The sequence below is a fragment of the Perca fluviatilis genome, chromosome 12, assembly GCF_010015445.1.
Source record: "Perca fluviatilis chromosome 12, GENO_Pfluv_1.0, whole genome shotgun sequence".
NCBI lineage: Eukaryota > Metazoa > Chordata > Actinopteri > Perciformes > Percidae > Perca > Perca fluviatilis.
Window position 1 is genome coordinate 8,209,895 of NC_053123.1, and position 19,651 is coordinate 8,229,545.

The 19,651-nt window shown below is 41.3% G+C and overlaps 1 protein-coding gene across 6 annotated transcripts in view; it reads left to right on the forward strand.

Annotated features, from left to right (window-relative positions):
* The window catches only part of hdac4 (histone deacetylase 4), a 145,199-nt gene that overhangs the window by 39,195 nt on the left and 86,353 nt on the right, over positions 1-19,651 (forward strand). For 4 of the 6 annotated variants that reach the window (XM_039817948.1, XM_039817949.1, XM_039817950.1 and 1 more), the window contains exon 3: positions 16,395-16,457. The exons of 1 other annotated variant lie outside the window; for it this stretch is intronic. In XM_039817948.1, coding sequence (XP_039673882.1) covers positions 16,395-16,457 — 63 coding nt within the window. Of the gene's footprint in view, positions 1-2,671; positions 2,747-16,394; positions 16,458-19,651 lie in introns of those variants that run through there. One more of the 6 variants, XM_039817955.1, reaches the window with a different exon arrangement.

A 19,651-nucleotide genomic window follows, 5' to 3' on the forward strand; every position in this document is an offset into this window, starting at 1 on the left:
TTCTGCTGGGCCACTCTGAGGTTGCTACTGGGCCAAGTGTGTAAATTATTTAAAGGTTAGAGGGCCCTTTTGGGGCCCTGCCTTGAACTGTATGGCTAAAACTACATTGACAAGGAAATCTTAAAAAATATCACAGTTTTACAAAAAAGGCGCTCAAATGTTTATTTTGTTGGCGTAGATACAAGTATATGCAAAATAGCCTTAAAATCCGTTACTTCACCTCCACTCAACTGCCTGCGTTTATAGACAGCACTGCTTATGTTTGCTAGTCCATATGTGACAAATATTGACTTTTAAATTATTTATTTTTTTCCAAACACTTTTCTTTCAGTCAAAAAAGTGAGAGGCAGTACAGTCTTTCAGATGTTAGTATCATTCTCCCTCATATTATTTTATGAGGTGATTTCTTGAGTTTTAAACAACACTTTGTGTGAAAAACTTGGCAGTCCTTCAGATTGCTGCCACTGCTGACTGATCTTGGGGAGTTTTGGGAGTGGATTAGTGTTGCTGAAGGAGCTTGTTGACATCAGATGGCATGGGAACTATGAATCCACACACAAGGCTCAACCAAGGAGCTCAAGCAACCTTACAGCTGGCACGTAGAGAGGGGGAAAAACAAATAAACTAAGCCCAAAGCAAGTATCCCCAGAGTTGGCATGTTCCCATAAGACATTTGGTGGAGAGGATGGATACAAGAACATTCGGATCAAAAATGACTTATTGGTGTTTTTACTCAATCTTTGATAATGGTAAAAAATATTCCACCTGTGTACTGTTACAATGTGAACGGATTTTTTACAAGATATTGAGGCCATTTTGTGGGTTATATATTTATATATATATATATATATATATATATATATATATATATATATATATATAATATGAACGGATATGTGAACGGATTTTTTACAAGATATTGAGGCCATTTTGTGGGTTATATATTTATATATATATATATATATATTTATTTATTTATTTATTTATTTATTTATTTATTTATATATATATATATATATATATATATTTATTTATTTATTTATTTATTTATTTATATATATATATATATATATATATAAGTATATATATATATATATATATAATCGTTATTTGTGTATCCAGGCGTGCAATTCAAGTGTAGTGTGCTTATTGGATGCTTGTGCAAACAGGATACTTGATAAAGAACTATACAGTATAAATCACAGAGCCCGCTATGATGGTTAATATTAATCATCACAATGACAGCGCAATCCACTCAGCATCAGATTGCTCGTTAATCCCACAGTAAACTCTCGCTAAAACCGGAGTGAGTCAGTATTATTACAGATAATCCTCCGGTCTGGTTAATGTGACATGCTAGTGAACGCAGGCCGAAACTGCACGCACGCACGTACGCACACTAACGCAACTGATTGCATTTCAGCTATTGTCTCAGTTTTCAGCAGCCACGCAGATCGCAGCACAAAGCAGATGGCTGCTGCATGTAACGTCACTAAGAGACTGTTTATCTTATTGATGCAATGCTGACTGAATGCTGTCAAAGCACTGTCATCAACTAAATGAATAGGCCAGTGTTTACTTGTACTCAAGGACATCAGGTTTTGCGCTGCAGGAATACTATTACTAACACTATACTGTACTACTACTACTATTATTTTTAAGATTATTTTTTTGGGCCATTTCGGCCTGGACAGCTGAAGACGTGAAAGGGGAAAGAGAGGGGGGAATGACACGCAGCAAAGGGCCGCAGGTCTGAGTCGAACCCAGGCCCGCTGCGTCCAGGAGTAAACCTCTACATATGGGCATTCATGTGACACTGAGGCGAGTGTCTAAACTGGTCCGTGAATTTCAAAGCCTCGAGCAGCAGGACAGGTAGATTTTGGATTTTTTGGATTTTGGATTTTTGGAACAGACTTGTCTAGTGGCAGCGAATGTACAGTGTAGGTTACAGTTTGCCCACAAATAAAAACTGCAGCTCCTTAATACCTTAAGACTTTCCCGTGTCTTGCTTCCCAGCTGCTGGGCAAAAGTAAGGGGAAAGTCTGTGGGATTGCAAACCGGAGCAGATTGTGCTGCTCTCTGGCTCTGTATACAGCGCCTCTGCTCAACCTAGGTTGCAAAATGTAGATACATCTATTCATTCAGGCCTTTTTATTGGGCATGAACCTTGCGTTTATGCTTGTATTGTCGAAAAAATAGACTAGAAGCTGGTGCAGACAGCTGCATAGATTCAAATGAGAGCGTATCTGTTGCATAAGACGTGCAAGTGATGAACGCGTCTGAAACGCTTTTGGTCGAGACGCAGGGTTAAGATGTCGCTGAATTTCCCTGACTTTTAAGCTTTTTTTTTTTTTTTTTGTTGCTCTAAATATCTCAAACAATTTAAACCTCTCAGCTCCACCGATGTGGCAATTGCCAACATACACATAAACATAGTGCAGAATCACAGGAGAGCCAAATACTTGAACTGAGGTTACCATGCTCATCCTTGCTTGCTTTTTAAACAAGCAAAGAAACCCCACCCTCCCCCCTAAACCTCTCCCCGCACACAAGTCCAGGAGCTTTGCCAAAAGCAGCCTAACGCTAAACATTCACAGCGCCGGGGAAGAGAAAGCAAACTCTGGGAAGGTACAGGATTGACGTCAGAGAGAGCCACATGTAAGAAATTCCTTCCTAATTACGGGGAATGCACTGGCTTATTGTATAAAAAAAAAAAATGCTCTGGTTCATATTCATCTTTTAAAAGGTGGGTGTTTGTTTTATAGATTGTGCTACCTTTCAGTGTTGTATTAATTATCTCTTTGCTTCCACTTTGGCCAGCCCTATTATTTCACATTCGCCTTATTGCCTCCTTATTTTTCTTTTTTTCCCACTTCTAGTCCAACTTAAAAAAAACTGCTTTGCGGTAGATACTTTAAAATTGCCAAGTGACACCGATGTCCACTTGTGCAGGATTTCTTTCTTGTGTGCAGTAAGGCTGAGGTGTTAAGATTATTTCTGCTGACCAGCTGCTGTGCTGTTATTCTTCTTTAAAGGAATGTACGAGCTGTTCCTGACTGGTACACATTGCCTTGTTTTCACAACAGTTTTAAACGGCACTCACCTAATAAGGTGAATAACTCTTTATTATTGCGACTCACCTTTCCCTTAAACATTATTTGTGTAACAAAGATAGGCATAGTCTTGCAAAATAGAGCTTTCTGTAATTTTTTTAATCTTTTAAACAAAATGGCACTGTTGGAACATCTCCTTTTTGTTGGTGTGAATTATTGTCTGTTGATACGTTGGATGTACAAAGGGAAGAAATCATTAAATCAATGGTGTAACTAACTTAACGTCTCTAACAGTATTAGATTGTAGGGGGACCAAGGCAGGTTTTTTGAAAAATGATTGGTGGTTAGATGTTTTTTGTCTGCTTATTTATGATGGATTAGGGTTTTTACATAAAACAAAATGTAAAATTCTCAAAAGCACATCTGCTTCTTCTCCCTCATTGAAAAATCCAGAGTCTTTGAAAATGCAAATCTTGTTGATTTGAGACGTTTAACTGCTGGGCACAAGATGTCTCCTGCTGTACTTTACTGAACAGTCCGTTTATAGTGTATATACAGTGGAGGTTTCAAGTTTCCACATCGCACTTGTGTAAGTTGAATATTGAACCATGATTGGCTTCCAAATTAGTTGTGATGTCACAAATCCAGCTTATGCGTAGACGCGTTAAACTGCGATTTAAGGTGCGCACAGAGAGAAACTTTCCCACTCCAGCACATGAATGTGGGAACAATCTTTTAGTGTCAAGCTCACACCTCACAGTGAAGTAACAATAAACACATTTTTGAGTGGAGGGGGACTTTAAGTAAGCTCCTGACAACATAGAGATGAAATTGTTCACTTATTTATTTGTACGCTTCGGTAAAACACCGATATAAAAATAACAATTGTGTTATCCACGAGATAGAGCGCTGTGTCACAGTATCCACTGTTACCAGCATTGAAATTCATGTGTTGCTCTGATATTATTTCACTGCCAATAAGAGGGATTGTAGACAGCAATACAACTTTATATTAGAAACTGAATGAAATGTACACAGACTTTTGTGTAGAAACACAAATCTTAGAATTGGAATGTCCTGTGTATATTGTCTTCCATAAAATCCTAAATCTTTTGAAAATATCCCTTCTAGAAATTACCTTTAATATACTACAGCGAATGCATTTTGAAGGAAATGTAATTGTGCTTGGATTACATTTTCTTTCAATGTAATTAGGAAACATTGTGAATGTTGATACTAAACGTAACGGCTAAAATATTTACTGTAGCATTGTATTTTGTTTTCCTAGAATATCTGCATGTTACTTTACATTAGGGTAACATCATTTCTAGGAGACCGTGTTGGAAAGTGACAGAGCCAAGCAAAGCTAAAAGTGGAACAGGGCGTTTTTTTAAGGTCGTCTTTAAAGATATGGTGCTTTAGCGGAAGGGGAAAAGGGACAGGCTGAGATTAGGGTAGAGCGAGTTGATTTAGGGGAATGGAGTGTGAACACACACACACACACACACACACACACACACACACACACACACACACACACACACACACACACACACACACACACACAGGGAGTATTTGTGCTGAAAATGGAGACAGGAGGGAACCTGGGGATTTGTGGAGGCTCCCATGTCAACTGGAGGAATGCCTTTGAAGCTTTTTCTTCCTCCCTCTGGATGCATTTTATTAGTGAGGGACAGCTACTGATCGGACCCGTTCTGGCGGATGGTGAAGACAGATGTTGGAAACAAAACCGAGCTGGCAGACAAGGAGAAGGAGGCCATCAGCTGCTGAACTAAAATGATGTTAGCACCCCCCCCCTTGGCTCCTTCATACAAGCACTGTGCTTCAGCACCAATTAGAATCATCACTGAGACAAATACTGATGCTTGGCTGCTCAGAACATTGCTGCGCCTACATTTGGGAATTTAAATTATATTTGTCTGTCATTTGTTAACACAAAACAAATACAGATGTGTTGACATTTTTTTCATGTATCATGAAACGGTATACCAAAAGGTTTAGTTTTTTTACGGTCTCATTTTACCTTACACATAAAGGAATAATTAGAATCAGCTCCAAACAGTGATGTATACAAAGGTTAAATCAAAAGAAAGCAAAGTGAACTCTGGTATTAGATGTGACCATCTTTCGGCATTGGTTTATGCATCTGAATAGGTATTGGGAGAAAAAAAGTGTGTTAAATTAGCACTGTGTAACATTGCCATATTTTTATTAAAAGGTCAGTATTGAAGCAGACTAGTAGGGGTGCACGATTCAGAAAATGTCACGATTCGATATTGATTTTTAGGCTCAAGATTCGATTCAGAATCTAATAAAAAAATTTGAATCGATTTTTGGAATTCTATGAATCGATTTTGAATCGGTAGAGCTTGAATCGCGATACGAACGTGAATCAATTTTTTCTTTTGCACACCCCTACAAACTACTCGATTTTTATCCAACCTGATGAGTCGCCACCCTACCAGTGCAGGATCTATGAGTGGCAGTTTCATGCTATTTATTTAAGTCACAACACACGCTGTTCCTAGAAGATGTGAAGTGTGACACCCTACCCCTGACCCCGTCCTATAGGCTGTGGGACACTGGGACAACCCCCTCTGGTCCACCTCCTTGCTTACTTGACTTAATGTCATTTCTGTCTTCCCCTGTGTCTCTGTTGGCTGGACTGCACCTTTTTCTATTTCAAACCCTCAAAAAACCTCCTTGCTTTTTCTTTTCTGTTTCTTTGACTCCCACTTTTTCTGTAAAGTTTAAGGGAAGTTTGGAACACAGGCAACCAGCACTGTACAACAAAACTGTATGAGTGTTTGCCTTTCCTCGCTGGGGAAATATTGATTTGTACAACATAACAACAATGTCTTTGTTGCAATTGCTTTTATTGCCAAAAGTGGACCACACTGTTATATGGATTTGTTGGTGGACTTGTGAAGTTAACCATGTCCTCTTATAATGTCTGGAGTGTGTGTGTGTTTGTGGGTTTAGGTGTGTGTAAGCAAGCGAGCGTGTGTTTTCAACAGGGCTGGCGTTCATTTGTTTCCACTCTGCCTAAAACGGAACTCTAATCTAATCTTGAGGACTTTTAACTTTTTAGAATATCCACAATCCTCAATTCAAACTGAATTTCATCAGCCCCTTTTGCTTAGCCATTCTGGCTGATGAGTTCTTGTCGATGGCACATGCTGTACTGAGTCGTAAAGATCTTGGGTAATGTCAAATTGTAGGCCTCAGACACATACAAGCACGCTGTGATCCTGTGAAGCTGGTGGGGACAACACACACCTAATAGGATTCAACATGACTGGACGTGTTGGGAATCACACCCATATTCCAGGCATTGACACACACATTGAACACAGCTTTTAAAAACAGACTGTAAGACACAAAAAGGTGTACTTAACTCCAGTGGTTTACAGCCTGGTGATGGAACTAGCTAGTCATGTCCAGTCTGTTTTTTTTCTCACTCTTTTTTTAACATGCAGCCTTTTTTTCTACAAGGTAAAACTCAGTGTAGAAGAAGCAAGTATAGTGTGAGATACTGTGACAGGGCAACAGAATTGGATGGGAATAGTGAAGAAGTGAGGGGAGACAGAGATAGTTAAAGGTCCCATAGCATGAAAATATCACTTTGAGGTTTTTTAACATTAATGTGAGTTCCCCCAGCCTGCCTATGGTCCCCCAGTGGCTAGAAATGGCGATAAGTGTAAACCGAACCCTGGGTATCCTGCTCTGCCTTTGAGAAAATGAAAGCTCAGATGGGCCGATCTGGAATCTGGCTCCTTATGAGGTCATAAGGAGCAAGGTTACCTCCCCTTTCTCTGCTTTGCCCGCCCACCCACCCCTACAGACCCAGAAATGGCACATCCTAAGGAAAGCTCATTGTGGGACTGGCTCTAGTGGCTGTAATTCTGCACCAAGGCTGAATTTCGGAAAAGAGACTTCAGATACAGTATTAGGGGACCACTAAGGTCTATAGAAAAGCATCCAAAGAGCACCATGTCATGGGACCTTTAAAGGGCAATAATCATGTTTTTTTTATCATGAACCTTGTAGCCCCAGTCTTGCCTTTTAAACTGATGGCGTCTGCATACAGTGCAGTCGGCGGTATCAAGGCTCTACGTTTCCTTCAGAAGAGGCCGTTTGGTCTCTTTCATTTTTGTATAATGCTGGCTCAGAGGCTAAAAGGCAAAAGTATGCAGCTTAGATATTCAGAGTTGAAATCTAGCCCGACATTTCTGTTAACTTCACATCCTTTGAGTCTCTCACTCAATCTTTTTTTCTGTCACTCTCAAGGTCAGCAAAGCACACATGCTATTAAAAATAGTCTGAAAACACAGCCACAACAAGTAATCACTGCTTTGGTCTAAACAAACCGAGATGCTTGGGATATTACAGTTTGGGAAGTTTGCTGACTCGTCTTCACGGAGCTCGACCAAATGTGATCTGTAACTCTTTGGAACCCCTCCGCAAACCTGTTAATGTTTGGATTTGCACGTTTATTGTCGACTTTTGTTTGTCTCGGATGAAAGGTCACTTGGGCTAAAATTCAGTGCAATAGTGATACAGGTGGTTGGGGTATTTAGGGTAAAGTCTGATAGAGACAGATACTTTGCAGATGTTCTCAAATCCTAAAGAAGTGGCGTCCTCTGTACTGTGGAGGCAGAGCCCGGAGCACACACAGAGACTGTACTTTGCTTTAGTGATGTTAATGTGTCGTAGACTTGCATACATATACACTCACCTAAAGGATTATTAGGAACACCATACTAAGACCGTGTTTGACCCCCTTTCGCCTTCAGAACTGTCTTAATTCTTCGTGGCATTGATTCAACAAGGTGCTGGAAGCATTCTTTACAAATGTTGGCCCATATTGAGAGGATAGCATCTTGCAGTTGATGGAGATTTGTGGGATGCACATCCAGGGCACGAAGCTCCCATTCCACCACATCCAGAAGATGTTCTATTGGGTGGAGATCTGGTGACTGGGGGGCCATTTTAGTACAGTGAACTCAATGTCACGTTCAAGAAACCAATTTGAAATGATTTGAGCTTTGTGACATGGTGCATTATCCTGCTGGAAGTAGCCATGAGAGAAAGGGATAGACATGGTCAGAAACAATGCTCAGGTAGGCTGTGGCATTTAAATGATGCCCAATTGGTACTAAGGGGCCTAAAGTGTGCCAAGAAAACATCCCCCACACCATTACACCACCACCACCAGCCTGCCCGGTGGTAACAAGGCATGATGGATCCATGTTCTCTTTCTGTTTACGCCAAATTCTGACTCTACCATCTGAATGTCTCAACAGAATTCGAGACTCATCAGACCAGGCAACATTTTTACAGTCTTCAACTGTCCAATTTTGGTGAGCTTGTTCAAATTTTAGCCCATTTTTCCTATTTTTAGTGGAGATGAGTGGTACCCAGTGGGGTCTTCTGCTGGTGTAGCCCATCCACCTCAAGGTTGTGTGTGTTGTGGCTTCACAAATGCTTTGCTGCATACCTCGGTTGTAACAAGTGGTTATTTGAGTCAAAGTTGATCTTCTATCAGCTGGAATCAGTCGGCCCATTCTCCTCTGACCTCTAGCATCAACAAGGCATTTTGGCCCCCCAGGACTGCAGCATACTGGATATTTTTCCTTTTTCAGACCATTCTTTGTAAACCCTAGAAATGGTTGTGGGTGAGAATCCCAGTAACTGAGCAGATTCTGAAATACTCAAACCAGCCAGTCTGGCACCAACAACCATGCCACGCTCAAAGTTGCTTAGATCACCTTTCTTTCCCATTCTGACATTCAGTTTGGAGTTCAGGAGATTGTCTAGACCTGGACCACACCCCTAAATGCATTGAAGCAGCTGCCATGTGATTGGTTAATTAGATAATTGCATTAACGCGAAATCTTACAGGTGTTCCTAATAATCTTTAAGGTGAGTGTATATTACAATATTTGGAACCTATTGCGTAACCAGTAAGTGGAATCTAACATGTGATGTCCACATGTGTAATGCTCTTACAAACAGAAAGGCCCTTCTCTATACCCAGTGACCCCTCCACACCTCTACTGAGGCCTATGTTCCTTTTAGTACACTTTTAGCCCTTTCAGCTGTGAAATCACACACACACACACGCATGCACGCACGCACGCACGCATGCACGCACGCGCAGCAGCACTCATCTTATGTATCACAGGGATCTCCTGTCTCCCTATGGACTTACCTTGTGTTGCCTGCCTGCTGCCAGGCCACATGGCCCCTCTTTCTGAACAGTTATTGTTTGTGTGTGTGTGTGTGTGTGTGTGTGTGTGTGTGTGTGTGTGTGTGTGTGTGTGTGTGTGTGTGTGTGTGTGTGTGTGTGTGTGTGTGTGAGGCTCAGTGAGAGTGATGGATAGAAGGGCTGGCCCATCTGACCTAAAATCTATACAGCGATACATTTTCACATTTAACTTGATAACAAGTGGGACAATAATTATTTTACATTCGCACATCAGTAACTGATTTTTTTTTCTTTCACTCGTACTTCCAATAAATTAATCCTGGTTAATTACAGCATGCATGTACACACACATACACTAAATACACATTGTATGTATGTTGTATTTCTGTCCCACCCCCCAACTGGGGAACAGGTTTCTCCATTTTTCTGTGGAAGTTTTTCCTCGCGCCTGTTACACCAAATAGTTGCTCTTGGGGAGAATTGTTGGGTCTCTGTAAATTATAGTGTGGTCTAGACCTACTTGTAAAGTGTCCTGAGATAAGTTCTGTTGTGATTTTACACTTGAATTGAATTTGACCACAAACACCTAAATTGTCTTTCTTTGTCCTCTTCATGCTAACTGAGTCGTACACAAATGTGCATCAGTACACACACACACACACACACACAAACACACACACAGGAACACACACACGTACACACAGACAGGCACAAAAAACCTTAAAAGGTCCAGCAGTAAAAATAAAGTCAAAGGCTGTGGTTTGTCTCGTAGGTTTAAAATGCCCAGAGGAATTGCTGAGTAGTTGGTAAACATGGCCGCAACACCAACAAGTGGTTTTTAGCATGGCGGCGGTGAGAAGTTATACATGGGTTTGGTCCTGCATACACACTCGAACAAATGAACGTCTAAGCACTAGAACAAGGCAGATCAGATCCGCTGTTATGTATTTCACTCGTATTACAAACCAGGAATTCTGCCTCTGTGTGTGCAGTTTAGAGTGATGTGTTCGAGAATATATACAGAAATAAAAACCTTAAACGCCACTATTTGGCTGTTACTGCTTGCATTTGTCAAACATAATTATTTAAATATAGACCAAACCTAGGCTCTGTTTGCTCAAATTGTTAATTTTTTTTTTTTAGAAGGATTGTATTATTTGTAGTATTGCCCGACCAATGCTGGATTTTTGAGGCCAATATATATATTTGAGAGATAAAGAAATCTGCTAATGATATATTGATCGATAGAACACATAACATAAACCATCTTTTAACATATCCCTTTTTTTTACTGAAACGTGACCAAGAGACATACTAAGCGGGACTTTTTTAGAGTTAAAAATTCATTGCACTCCAGTGGACAAACCTATGTAATGGTGTCACTGATTCTAAATGACCTAACATTTAGTTTGTAACACCGGTACCATAGATCTGCAATAAGCTACCTAGCTAACTTGCCGATACATTGGCCAAACCGTGAAAGTGATGGTACATACACTCAATAGATAGATGCTGGTGTCTGAAATGGAAATTGTGTTCCACCAAGGTTTCCCATTATGTCATTTCTACTGTGGGGCGGGACATATTTTACAGCCTGGCACCTACCAGTGGTAGGATGTTCATATTTTAATATGGTTCTTATGAACAACCATCATCATGTACAGTAAAGAAATGATTTCAAAAGACTAGATGAGATTAAACTTAAATCTCCACGAGCAATCTGCCATGTTGAGAGAATGCATCCACTTTCTTTGAGAACCCGAGTAGTGAACTTGGATATTAACATGTAAAAAGTAGTTAATTAAGCTTTCACTCAAGCAATGAATCTCTCATTTTGGAACAAATCTCCTCATATGTTGGCATCGTGGCAGGTTATCTTGTGGTTTAGAGTGACGGTGACAGGTTGGCGTGGCTGGCGCACTCTCCGACTGGCTCAGAGTTTGATTTTAGCAGAAGGGCAATTTTGGTGCAGCCTCGGCAGACAGGATGGCATAGTTGGCAGTGTGGATGGTGGCAGAGCTCTGAGGCGTGTATATATCGAGGGCTCAGAATACACCAGACTGAGTTTAGACAGGTTGGCGTGGCTGGCACAATGTTGTGGTGAATTGGAAGTCCGAAGGAGGTAAAGGTGGCCCTGAACAAGGTGACTCGTCACCTTCATGGTCACCAGTAACAGGAAGAAAGGTGTGTGCTTGTGTATACATTCAACGGCACTGTGGGCCTTTGTGTACAAGTGCGTTTCTAACACTGTTCATGCGTGCTCTGTGTATCTTTTTTTTTGCATCATGGAAGGGTTCTCCTCACTCATTGTATACACCGGGTGTGTATCCACTGAAGCAGGCACTCCTGCTTCCTGCTAGCCTCGGAGCCAACTTGTCTTCTTGCCAGACGTCGGTAACTTGGCACTCTGTCTCTTCCTTTTCCATGTGGTGATCACGTATGTCTGTCCACACGGAAGTCTGTCAACACATCTAGGCTTTTACTAATGGAATATGACACATGTAAAAAAGAGCAAATCACTTTCCTGCCTGGACCTGGAGGCATGTATGTACTTGTTCTCAGTGTTTATGTACATATATTCCTACATGTCACGGGGGAGGTAAGTAGGCTTAACTGTTGCTGAGGGGCATGCATATGTCACAGGTCACATAGGTCAATGCATTAAAACTGTCCATCAGTGTCCACATGACTCTCAGAGTAACCGTGTCCTCCATTGTGCTTTGCTACACACACCTCCGCACAGCATTAACACGCTTCAGGACATCGCTTATACTTACATAATAACATATTGCTACATACATTAATGATGCACCACACACTGTTCTAAATAGTGTAAAAAAACAACAACAATCATACCCCTTGTTACTGCAATACATCTCTTATTATGGTTTGATTTCATGCTATAAGTGCATGCTATTTCAAGTACCCTTCTTTCCATCTAACCAGTCTGCAAGCAGAGTAAAAGGTTGGAGCTGTGAGAGGTAGTAAACCTCTCTATCTCATCTCTCTTGAACTTTATCTGTTGTTGCCGCTGTAACAGCAGATAATAGTTGTACTGTAGAGTAACTATTCAATCAAACTCTGAGATAATAGTGAGGTGGTTTGGACAGGATGGATAAGTGCCTTGTTTAGACCGGACAAGAGTGCTTTCCAGGCAAATGCGTGGCTACATACACAGTGTCTGCTGCAGAGTGGACCGTGCATACAGGCACCCTATCCATTATGGCTGGCCTTGGAGTAAATCATGAGCGAGGCGGGGAAAACCAGACCAGTGATGACATACTGTCAGCCACATAGGCCTAGTTGTCCAGAGAGATCCCATTGATTAACCAATTGGAACCAACATGGATTTTGAACTACTGGTATGGATTGCCATTATAACTTGTAGTGATGACACCATGATATTGATTTTTCCAAAACCATTGGTTTACAAATTTCACACAATATTCTTTGAAGCGTAGGGGGTCTACTCAAACAGTAAAATAACTGGAAATTTGGGTAGCCTGGATAGCTCACGTGGTGCACACCATGCACTAAGGCACACCATGTACTAAGGCTCAGTCAATGATGCAGGTTCAGTTCCAACCTGCGGCCCTTTGCTGCAGGTCATTCCCCGTCTCTCTCTCCTTGCACATCTTCAGCTGTCCTGTTTAATAAATGCCTAAAATGCCCCAAATTTGCCTGGTAATTTTAAGCGACCAGCTTGATCTCCAGACTTACTGGGGACTATGGTGATTATCAGAATAAGAGCTGATTTCCGAGCCATCAATTTGTCAATTACTTTTAGATAAATCATTACGTGTGTAAAATGTTGTAAAAAAAAAAATAAAATGGTGAAAAATACCTTTCTCAGGCTTCCAGGTGATTTCTTTAGATTGCTTGTTTTGGTTGATGAACAGTCCAAAACCCAAAGATATTCATTTAACAATGAAATGCAAAAACTCAGCAGCATATCAGGATGTTAACTCAGGCTATCAGTCCTTATGAATGACTAATATGGCTGAAATGTATGAAGACAAACTGACAGAACTTGTGGCCTCTGCTGTTTTATTTTTTTTACCTGATCTCATTAACAATTGTCACCTCTCAACTAGCCTACTCCAGTAGGGCCATTCAGCATTCATTTGCCGCCTTGTAAGCAGGAAAATGAGATTTAAAAGAACGCTGTTCCTTCCCTGTACAAGGGTCTCGCTCTCGCTCTACATATTTGTTTGTGGTGGTTTCCATGGAGATTTTCTCTCATCACTGTGTGTTAGGGCGAGAGAGCCCTTGACCTGTCTTCCTCCCCAGGCGTCTGCTCAGTCAAGGGTGGACAACCTATTAAACCTGCCTGGTGTCCGTGAGATACGAACCCTGTACACATAAAAAAAACACGTATCACACACACACACACACACACACACATTTGTATGCACATCTACAACTTTTTCTGTCAACACTTTCTTTGTCCGTCTTTACCGTGACGCAAGTCCTTGCAAACGTTTTAAGGGGGCCAAAGAGCAAGATAAAAAATAGGGTTGGTGGCCATTATTAAGTGCATCAGAGGCAAGATACACAACACTCGTTTACACTTTCAACTCTCCCTTTTTGTGTGTGTGTGTGTGTGTGTGTGTGTGTGTGTGTGTGTGTGTGTGTGTGTGTGTGTGTGTGTGTGTCAGAGAGATTGCTCGGCCTGTCTCTCGCCCATGAAGCTCTGGTGTCGTCTTTCTGCCATCTGCCACTGCCACCCTACTGACACACACAGACACACACACAGACATTCGCACACATATTAAGCTTTCATTGAATACTCTTGTCAACACAGCAACCTCTTCTCTTCTTCCTTTCTTCCCATCTTTTGGAGAAAGTCTCCATTAAGTCTCTCCCTCACCATCCGCAAATAAGGACGGGATTTGTGTGCTAGCGTCTACTTTTGTCAAAGACACAAAGGAAGCAGGCTTCGCCGAGAACACGGAATTCAAGAATATGGGGTTTGGTGTGTGTTTTGTGTGTGCGATATGAATATTTAATTCAGCCCCTCCCTCCATCATGTATTAATCATGGAGCAGTCTGCTTAGGCTAAAATTAGCGCCTAGCAACCCAGAAAAACAAAATTCATAGTTGTGGGTATGTCATGTGCTGCTTCTTGCTGATGTGTGACGCAGCACATGGTCTCCTCTCACATTTTCCTTTCCACCACACTCCCCCACCCCCCCGCTCCACACACACACACACACACACCCGTCTCCTCTGGTTCGAGGATGATGGCGATGACAGAGACTCGCAGTCATGCTTACTTTCATTTTAAAAGTGTTGCTGTCTTTGAGTAAGTTGTTTATCAGTTTTAGACTTGGGCAATATTTGCTTGTCTACAGCACACATTCTTAACTGAACTCTGAATACAGCCTGCTGTGTCTGCGCTGACACCCACTGAGTATATGCAGTTTGAAATATGTGACTGTAAGAAAGTCTGCTTTGTGAAAGTGGCGATAATTGCAAGATTACTGACCCCACCAACCGGACCAGCTGCCAATCTCAAGGATAAACCGATGTAGGCTGAGCGATTACATCATTTCAGCCTCGCTGTTTGCAGGTGTGAATTCATAAGTTTCAGAACCAAATGGAGCTAAAATGCTTGTGGGGAGGGAGATCATTTTTGTTTTAAAACCCAGTTTAAAAAATGAAAAGGAAGTAGTAGTGTGGATGTAGCCTGAAGGTGAGACAGCAGCCTGATGGCTGCAGGGCTGCAGAGTCTTGTACTGATGTACCTTAGAGTAAACTTCAGCCTAGTCATTACCCACAAAGTATAAGCGCAAATAGATGAAATAAGATGAATATATCTACATTTGTGTTAACTTGTCCGACTACTTTTTGCTCCTAAAACTCCCTACACACTCCATCTGATGTGGATATAAACACCCTTACATCGAGGCTGGAAGTCAGCACTTTTCTATTCAAATCCAATGTGCTGGAGTACAGAGCCCCACACACACACACACACACACACACACACACACACACACACACACACACACACACACACACACACACACACACACACACACACACACACACACACACACACATATTGTGTTCAATTTACCCTGGGTGTCTTTCTTTTCTCTCAAAATATGATTATTCAATTTGTCAAAAGGTTATTTACAAAACCGTGCAGATTTGTAATAACTGAGAATTCTTGAAAACATGGCTTTTAGCAGCAATTTGTGGAGAGTAGTGGGAATAGGGAAGAAGAGAAGATTAGTCTGAGTGGGTTTCCTTCCAGGGCATTTATTGGTAGGTCCTTCAGGAATTTTAGCACTGATATGTTTCTGGTACTGGTTATATTATCATCTAAAACATGTAACAACCTATTGACAAGAGCAACTAGTGTCATTTTGAAGTGAATACGTTTCTGAGCCTTTCCAACAGGTTGTCATAGCTGAAGCCGGATTAGCATTGTTATTACAAACAGAAAGCCTGTGATCCGAAATGCTGATCACTTTAAGTAAGCGCTGTGATACCTTGCTTGTGAACACTTTCTTTTATCATTCACCAAATTATGGGGATTTTGTAATCCGTTCCCAATTTTCATGAGCATCCTAATGCAAATGCTAATACTCTCACTAATGTGGACTAGCGAAGATGGCTGAAATAAATCTTAATCCAATATTGCATAGGCAAGACATAATTAAGAATTATTTTGGTGTTTCAGTAAGCCACTTTTCCAAGGTTTAAACGATTATAAACGGAGCCCCTCTGGTTGTCGGAATTGTTGGCTCGTGATGTGTGAGCACTTTGTCTGTTCCACAGCGCTCTCTCTCTCTCTCTCTCTCTCTCTCTCTCTCTCTCTCTCTCTCTCTCTCTCTCTCTCTCTCTCTCTGACTTTGTTGAAAAGATATCCTATTACTGTACACATCTGGTTTGTTCTTGTCACTTTCTGTTGCTTGTTTTCTCTCGTTTCCCACTCGTCCTCGTCCTCTTCGTTTCTCCGTATCCCTGCCCAGTCGTCTATACCTCCCCTTCTGAGGAGCTGTAGACTGATGTTAATGGTTTGAATCTATTCAACTGCTGATTTTGATACCATATTACTGAGAACCACATTTAAGACCTCCTTTCCTACTCTCTGACAGGTGGCTTGACCAGCAACGAACAGCCTGTGGAACTTCTTAAACCAGGTGCACTCAACCATTTCGGTAGGACGTGTGTGTGTGTGTGTGTGTGTTTGTGTGTGTGTGTGTGTGTGTGTGTGTGTGTGTGTGTGTGTGTGTGTGTGTGTGTGTGTGTGTAGACCTTCCAAAGATTTTACTTGTTAACAGATTGGATCTGTTTTCTGTGTTCCTGTCTGGTGTTTTTACTACACTCTATTGCTTCCCTACTCGAGCCTTCAGAAATACACCCACTCGCTGAGTGATTGACGCAGTCATTTCTTTGGGTTTACTGTTGTGATGCACCACAGGTGATTGCACAACGTCAGTGCTAAATTCAAACTCAGTGGTCGCCTAAACTCGCTAATGTATGGCTCAGGAACACTCTCTGTCAGTGTCTGTTTATGAGGAAACTTATCATTTACTCCTGAGCATGCAATCATTTCCACCGGCTGACGTCGCACATTGTTTTTATTACACGCGATGTATTATTCAGTGGCCGACTCCTTTTAGAATTCGCACCGCACATGACAAGCGCACGAGACATTTTGCTGGAACTTCGCGCTCTCGTTGACAGGAACATGGGATGATCACGCCACATCAGCATGTCATCAACCCACAAGCGGTATGTTTGTCCCATGTGGCGCGAGGTCATGCTGATGCAGCAGTGATGTCATTGACATGGTTGCCAAGACCTGGAGCCTTAGCCCGGTAATAGCATGTTTCGTTGCTTGCAGCAGTGACACATGTAACTGCATAAACACACAGACAAACACACAGACACACACACAACACATAGAAACATGCAGGACGCGGGGCTCTATCTGATTTCTTTTATTGGTACTTGTTGTACATGTTTGTGCAGTGGAATCCTTTTTTGGATTTGAAGTTTGGAGGTCAGCTTTTCATAAATGTAGGAAAAACAGCATTACTTAAATTTATTGACAAAAAAAGAAGAAGAAAAAATATACCCAATTTTTAGACTGGGTTCATCAATTACCTTAAGATTCCTCTTGAAAACTATGATGCAAAGATAGAAGAGTATTGTACTGCCGGTAAGGCAAGTGTTGTCACTCAAAAAAGAATAATGCATGTACACTTAGACACTTTTACCCCAGCTCTCACTTACTTGCATTTACATTTTTTAACAGCAAGGTTCACACTTTTCTGTTAGAGATGTGTGGGCGAGTGAAACTGAAAGTAACTTGATTTGGTAGTAATGTGCTCTTATTCTAGGGTTTGTAGATAAAGTGTTAGAGCTATAATACAGCCGGGATTCTCTGCTAACGGTGGCAACCAGAGATCAACCTGTGACAGCTGTGTGAAATGAATGAGACAGACGCGGGTTGAGTGGTTCTTCAAAGTCAGTGACTTTTATTTATTTATTTTTACTGTTGTGCAGCTGTGGCTTCTGAATGGATTTCCTTAATTGTTTCTCTGCTACTTTAGTTATTAACACACCTAAGAAATGATCAAAGTTTGGAATTCATTCAAAGCCTTTGCTCACCGCCCACTGTTTTTTCACCCTCGTGTTGTCTTCCCGTCGACCGTGCAACTTTCAGTTTTTTTTTCTGGGTCCGGATTTTTTTCAACATTTTGGTTGTCTTTTTCGACGCTTTTGTCGCTTTCCCTGATGCTTTTGTCAGCTTTTACGACGTTTCTGAAGCTTTTACGATGTATTTGTTTTTGCGCTTTATTTGAAGTTTTTTTTTTTTTTTTTTACATTTTTGATGCTTTTTCCCACATTTTAGTCACTTTTTTCAATGTTCTTTTATAATTTTTTTTTTCAAATGCAATAAAATTGAATAGAACACCCAAATTCAATGAAAGTAGTGAACTGATTATGTATTTTACTTGTGAAGAACGTTGTATGGAACCATCCTGGTTATGTTTTTTTTTTTTTATATCTGATATAGAAACTTTTTGAAAATGGGTCAAATTTGACCCGTGGACAAAATGAAGGTTAAATGTTAATATCATTAAAACAAATCCAATGGACAGATTGTATTGCTATGGCTGAGAAACTGCAGAAGGTTTTCCACTCTGTGTAGCGAAAGTCAAGGCCTCTAGGTCGGCGTTGTAGTAGTGGATCAGGTGTTGATTGGTCACTGTGAACTTCCACAGTCAAATCATTGGTCTGAACTGCTGAATCAAATAATACTTTAAACATTCAGAGTTTGGTACAGCCCTAATAATAACTAAACTGTTTAAATGCCTGCCAAAATAAGCATTTTATTGGAATAAGAACAGTACAATGCTTTATTAACACATTCATGAAATGTGTTAGAATTAATTAACTGGGTGCCAAGAGCAACAGTAGCACTTCCTGTGCATGTGTGTGTGTGTGTGTGTGTGTGTGTGTGTGTGTGTGTGTTTGTCCTTTGCTGTGAAGTCCATTTCAACACAGGAACTAATGAGACGGCAACAGCGGCAGTCGGAGCAGGTGACCATGGACCAGTCTATGTGTATGTGTGAATTTCTTTACAGATACTTTTGGGATCAAAACTAGAATGAGCCGATCAAACCGAGAGAATGACTAATTTGAAAATGATGCGGAGGGAGATGGACGGGGATGCTGTTGGAGACAGCTTTGGGTGCATATTAAGCAGGATGAGTAAATTGTGCACAGGAGGAGTTACTCTAAGAGGAACATAAGTCGGCACCTTTCAGAGTCACTTCCACATTTAGATGTGAAAGTGGGTTTGAGCATCTGTTTGTATCTGTGAATGCACATGTGACATTAGGAGATGGAGAGGAAGTTAAATACTACACAAACATGCATTTATGTGTGTGTGTGTTTGTGTTTGCGTACCATGTCTGTCCGTCCATCCCAGCATAAAGCCTAAACTAGGCTTTTCTCTCCCCAAGCCAAAACAGCTTTCTCCCACTCTGCACAAATTAGCAGCAGCCCACGCTCCACTCGCACATAACTGTCAGAGCACAGACACTGCAGGGAGTGAGGAGGAGGAGGAGGAGGAGGAGGAGGAGGAGGGAGGGGAAGGTGAGAGAAGCGATGAGGAAGGAGGGGAGGGGATTTGGGGAGCGATAGGAAGTCAAATTAGGAGAAGAAGATGAGTAGAGGAGAGCAGAAGTGACAGATAATGTAGACCAGAAGTGGTTCTGTAGCTCACAGAAGGGCTTCGTTATGGCTCCTTTCATCGGGGGCCTGGTGTGCAGCGTTGGTAATTGTCAAGCAACGTGACAGTTGTCTTTTTTTTCTTTTTTTGTAGCCTTAATGCTTT